This window comes from Micropterus salmoides, unplaced genomic scaffold, assembly GCF_014851395.1.
Source record: "Micropterus salmoides isolate LMB-PRFRI ecotype aquatic unplaced genomic scaffold, ASM1485139v1 Ms_hic_scaffold_7, whole genome shotgun sequence".
NCBI lineage: Eukaryota > Metazoa > Chordata > Actinopteri > Centrarchiformes > Centrarchidae > Micropterus > Micropterus salmoides.
This window is the reverse complement of record NW_024044459.1, coordinates 16,357,018-16,362,665: the sequence shown is the minus strand read 5'-3', so window position 1 is coordinate 16,362,665 and position 5,648 is coordinate 16,357,018. Positions and strand designations below refer to the sequence as shown.

Sequence of the window (5,648 nt, the reverse complement as noted above, 5' to 3'; positions counted from 1 at the left end):
CCTCATTCATACATGTTTGTTGCTATTTATTTTTTTCCTCTGGGTTGATTAGAGGATCATTGAGATCACTTGTTACACAGGGTGCAGGGCAGCTTGGTGATTCCCCTCTTGGCCAATCAGGGTGCCTATGTATAGTCTTACATACAGGGGAACGGAATTTTGTTTCACTTAGACGTCAGTGCCATAGAGAACAATAAATAAATAAGTAATGGCCAATATACATTTTCTCCCATGTCCAAAAGTTCACGTCCTTTTTATTGTTGTATCCCATTTGAGTTGCTGCTCTTGCCTGTAGTGTCAGACACAACAGAAACACTGCTTGTGGTCTGCATGAGGCACGCGCTGCCATCTTCTGAAGGGCCATATCCTGTTCTGGAGTGATCATAGAACACCTTAGTGTCTGAACCAGAGCACTCGGTGGTGTAATTTGAGTTTCCTTGCCTTACAATTATCTTCTGCCTGCAGGCTTCCTTATTTATGTTTATCGGTTTGTTTTCATTCAAACCCATTACCCAATTTCTTTACCTTTTTGATGGAGCATTTGTTTGTTATTGAAGAGGCATCAAGCTCCTTTCCCCTGACCTGAGATCTGTGGGATCAGTACCATCACAATGTTAAGCAGCTATAGAGGGATAAAGTGTTTTTAGAGAAATAAAGCATTCACTTGATGGTTAAATTAATATGCAATGTTTTGTCTGTTTCCCCTTCAGGTTTGTGCTTTTACTTTGACTCCGCTTCCATATTGGCCCATCAAGAGTTTATCCACACAGTTCTAAGAATGACAACCTTTTACATTCCCGTTCTAGAGTAAGACACATTTCTTTTCATCTACAAGTTTCTGGGGTAATTAATTCAACCCTTTTTTGTTGACATTGACTTTCCGTCCTCATTGAGTGGTCCCTTAGACCCATCAGCTATATGTACTGAATCTACAGTGGTTGTATAAACTTTCAAACATCAAGGACCCCTAAACTGATACAAAATAGACCACGGACCCACATTTGATAAGATTTTGTCCTAAGGTTTTTGCTTTTAGATGTTTTATTACAGAGTGTATGAAATCCATGACCCAAAGAAGCCATACATTCTGTTATTGTATTACTTATGGATGAAATTATTATTCCCCTTATTGATGAGGACCCCCTGGAACCTCCTCAAGGAACCCGTACCCCACTTTGAGAACCACTGCTTTATAATATTGATAATAATTGAAAATTTCTGGCCTTAATAAAACAGACCAGTATGAAAGTACTAACCTTGCCCTTTACCACAAACTGAGCTTCTACTATTGATGGAGGTGATGAAATATGGAAATGGCCATAACGCATTGTATTTACTTCAAATAGGGACATATTTCACATTTCATATGTGATATGAGCTATGTGTACAAATACAGTGTTCTTTTTCTTTGCCTAAAAGTCACTCAGAGAGAAATAAATGTGCAGTTTGTTATACTAAATAGTGATACTACTTATAGTTGGGATCAGTCAAACCCTATAGAGGTCTAAATCTGTGTTATACCTCTTATGAACAAACTAACTAAATAACAGAAATTCAAATTAACTTGAATTTGGGAGGGCTTGTGTTCAAAATCTAAAGTACTTCTCATAAAATCAATAAAGAGGCTTCATTACAATTTATATCAATAATACAGCAATAATGTATTTTTAAATACAAATGGATTTGGACAGAGTAAAGCCATACAGAGTGTGTGTGTGTGTGTGTGTGTGTGTGTGAGAGAGAGAGAGATGCGTGTGAATCTGCACTGCTGTTTGTTGCATTCTAGTTAAATTTATTTTCATTTTTATTATGAAGAACATTTTATTCATATTTGTCTACCTTCACTTCTCACTCTCTCTCCCTCTGTTTCCTCTCACTTTTCCATCTTCATTGGTACACCTTCTTCATTCTCTCGTCTTTCCTATTCTAATCCCATCCTATCATTTCCCACACTCTCTATCTTCCTCTGTTTTGCACCCATCTCAATCTTTCCCACCCATCTCCTCCTCTTCCTCTTCGAGGATCTTCCTGGGCGTCCTAGGCATCAGCCTCTCCATCATGTTCTGTGCCACCTTCTGCAGAGCGTGCAATCGCTTAAGGGAGCAGGAGATAGAAAGGGAGGCGTGGAGACGCAGTGAGCAGGACGGACATCCTCGTTCTATATATTTCATCCCATTCCCCCGTAGCATGTCACAGCAGGACAGTGAAGACAACCACAGGGTGCCTCAACACAGCCAGGACCTCCACACACCCCCACGATACAGCACTTCAGTCTACTGTGGGCCCCCACCTTCATACAATGAGGTGATTCTGGAACAAAACCACTCAATGACAGATTAAAACTGAAACCTTTACTAGCCAGACCAGGGTTCATTATTTCATGTCCCATTATGTCTTAAGCATTTACCGTCCCTAATATCTCTTTTTTTTTTCTTTCTGTTTTTTCAGCTGGGATTTAAGACTGATGATCTTCCCCCTGCTTATGCAGAATATAACACTCCTGTGTGTCCCATCACACCTCCACCTCACATAGACATGGATTAGCCACAAACACAGTCACAACCATAAGCCAGGACCATCACACTGTGCCTCTGTTGAGGTTATGGACAGTCTTGATTATTGAACTGCCTCATGGATGTGAGCTGACACTGGAGTTGATAATGTTTTAAAGATTCTTATTATATTTTAATTGTTTGGTTTTTTTTGTGGTAATGAATGTGATGACTGCCCAGAGGGTATGAAAGCTGCAGAGATGGCACCGGGTTTGAAGCTATGAACACCATGAGTATACAGCACATTGTCTCAGCCACTAAGAGCACTTAGGAGCTGAAATAGATTTTATTCCTATATAACAACTGTTGAAATGGAATATGTGCATCATTTCTCCACTTGCTTTTATAATCTCCAACAAGGAGGTAATGCTTTTGGTCCTGTTTGTTGGCATGTCTGTCTGTTTTTTCATTAGCAGGATATCCTTCAAATATACGTATATACATGTAGCATGATGAATTTAAATGGCCTTAACTCAGTGTTTATGAGTCACTTGATTTCCTAGACAGGATGTAGATATTTGCAAAAAATCGTGGTCAATATCATCTACTCAGGAAACTATCACTATGTGTATTATAATGCAGATCCCAATCCAGATGCTGAGTGAAAATATCAAAATGTTTCATCAAAATTACAAGATTAGAAGATTCTTCAGCCTTAGGGAAGCATTATTGCTCTCTGAGTCCTTTGTAATTTACACTGTGTATATTACGTAAAATATCAGTAAAGTTATATACTGAACTGAGTAGCAGCCTTGAAACAAAATCAAATGTATTCACGTTGCATTCAAACCAAGTAGGAACACCTATCAGAAAGACTTGATGGCCCAAAGCAATAACTTGTTCTCAAGTAACCAAACTTGAGTGACGTTTTCTGTATTTCTGTATTCTGGGTTTAATAATGTTAATAATGTTGTGTCATCGCATGTTAAAGCAACATTATGTAGTAATTTTATCTTAAAATAACAGCTTCAGAATCATTTTGATGGTACAATGACTTGTAATAACGCAAAAAAAGGGTAAATGGCGTCTTTGTCATTACCACTCTGGGCTGGGGCGCTGGTTATTAAAACTTTGTAACATCGGAGTCCCATATACAAACAACATTTTGCAACAACTGCTCAATGGTGTAAGGCACCAACACAGCTCTTCATCAAGAAACAAAAAGTATATAATGCACAATGTAAGTTGTTTGGAAGAAGCTAGCTCAGTATTGTCACTATTGGCAGAGGCTGCAAAGAGACCAAAGAAGATGTTGTCGGACGACGAGAAGAAGAGAAAAAGACAGAGCAAGAGGCCACATAAGAATATATAATAGCTTTTACTTGTTGGCCTTGTTGGAACCTCCTCAAGGAACCCATACCCCACTTTGAGAACCACTGCTTTATAACATTGATAATAATTGAAAATTTCCTACTGGACGGCCTCAACCTCTAACAACATGTACCCCACACACTCCAAGGGGCACACACTGGATCGAGTCATCTCAAACGCTGCCCCCATTAGCAACCTTCTGGTGCAGGGACGTGCACAGACATTTTGGTGGGCAGGGGCTCAAGTGAAAAAAAGGGCATTTTTTTAAACAAGACAAATATATTAACTCAACAACATTTTTACTTTGCTACAAAATAATCAGTTCACACTGAGACCACGGCCTTCTATAGTATTCACTAGGTTTATCACAGGAGCAGGCGACAGCAAAGGAAACTGTGCCACAATGTGCATGTTTTCTATGCTACTAGTTTCAAGTATACATTTATGACATAGTTTCATTAATAGGTTGTTCATAAGCCAATAAATCGTTTAAATTGTTTTGGTGTTATTGGAATACATAACACTACACTCACATAAATCTTCACACTAAACTGTGGCATTGGGCTGCATGCATAATTAAAATAAATGTTATTTAAATACTTTTACTTTTTGTTTCACAAGCAAGTTGCCAAATAAGTAAAGATAACCTTCATCTTCACACAGCCAAGCAACAGAATACTGAATTGCCTGAATACATTAATGTATTGATCAAATACATTATTATTGTTGCTATTATATTACATTTACATTTACTACTGATGGTGACATGAACTTAGTTTCACATTTGAGAGAGGGCTGTCTGTATTATATAAGGGTCTATCAGCATACAACAAACTAATAGAATGGAGAGTTATTAGATGAGGAGCCTACCATCAAAACTGGGAAGTTACTCTTTAAGGCACTTTTTCATGGAGTGGTCAATTTTGAGACTTTGGTCTATTTTGTTTCCATGTCTTCTTTTACTCTAATGGAAATAAAACTTCAAGAACACACATTTAGATGGTGTTGGTTTTAAGCCTAATACCTCTGTCTGTTTGCTTCTGTAGATTTAGGCTATATTACCCAAAACAAGCTAATCTGCATATTTACACAGCACATTTCAGAGGAAAATACTCTTGATGTAATTCATTAACTGGGGAGGTTCTGTGGTGTTATGCTTTAGTTATTTTCTTTATCCCATTCACCTGCAATGACTTGGCAAATGTGTGCAAATTAGCGCATTTTAATTAGTTAACGCCTAATTTACATATCAATGTGGCGATTGTGATGACGTTATTAGACACAAATGTTACTGTGTTCACCTGTAGTGTCTCCATCAGTACATTAGGTTGTATGGCCATGAGATATTGCCTTAGCTAAACTTCAGCTAACTTATAACATTAGCTCAGCTCATGAGTCATGCGTTAGCAAGACACAGGCCTAGGCCTATATTGTCTTTTGTCTTTTGTTTAATTAGCGGTAAACTCGAGGCAATGGTAGTTTAGTCTTTTGCTCATCACCACTCACCTCCACACAAGAAAATCCAGCCAAGAAAAACACTGCTGGGAGAGAAGCTGGAGAGGCTGCTGTCTGTGTGCTGCGCTCTGGCTGCTCAGTGAGATGCGGAGCGAGAGAGAGAGAGAGAGAGAAACAGAGAGAGAGAGAGAGAGAAACAGAGAGAGAGAGAGAGAGAGAGAAACACAGAGAGAGAGAGAGAGAGAGAGAGAAACAGAGAGAGAGAGAGAGAAACACAGAGACTTTAGGCTTTTTAAACCCACTTTAATAAAACATCACTGATTCACAAAC

At 38.6% G+C, this 5,648-nt stretch overlaps 1 protein-coding gene across 1 annotated transcript; it reads left to right on the top strand.

Annotated features, from left to right (window-relative positions):
* Window positions 1-709: 709 nt before the first annotated feature.
* si:dkey-283b1.6 lies at window positions 710-4,361 on the top strand. Its single transcript, XM_038702507.1, has 3 exons — window positions 710-807; window positions 2,022-2,304; window positions 2,449-4,361. Exons 1-3 carry the CDS (start codon window positions 779-781, stop codon window positions 2,542-2,544), a joined length of 408 nt encoding a protein of 135 aa, XP_038558435.1. The 5' UTR covers window positions 710-778; the 3' UTR covers window positions 2,545-4,361.
* The last annotated feature ends 1,287 nt before the right edge of the window (window positions 4,362-5,648 follow it).

Bases quoted from the DNA above. Each gene is read 5' to 3' on its own strand.
- si:dkey-283b1.6 (XM_038702507.1), top strand. From the start codon at position 779: ATGACAACCTTTTACATTCCCGTTCTAGA. The intron at 808-2,021 runs GTAAGACACATT...TTCCTCTTCGAG, and splicing joins TTTTACATTCCCGTTCTAGA to GATCTTCCTGGGCGTCCTAG. The intron at 2,305-2,448 runs GTGATTCTGGAA...CTGTTTTTTCAG, and splicing joins CCCCACCTTCATACAATGAG to CTGGGATTTAAGACTGATGA.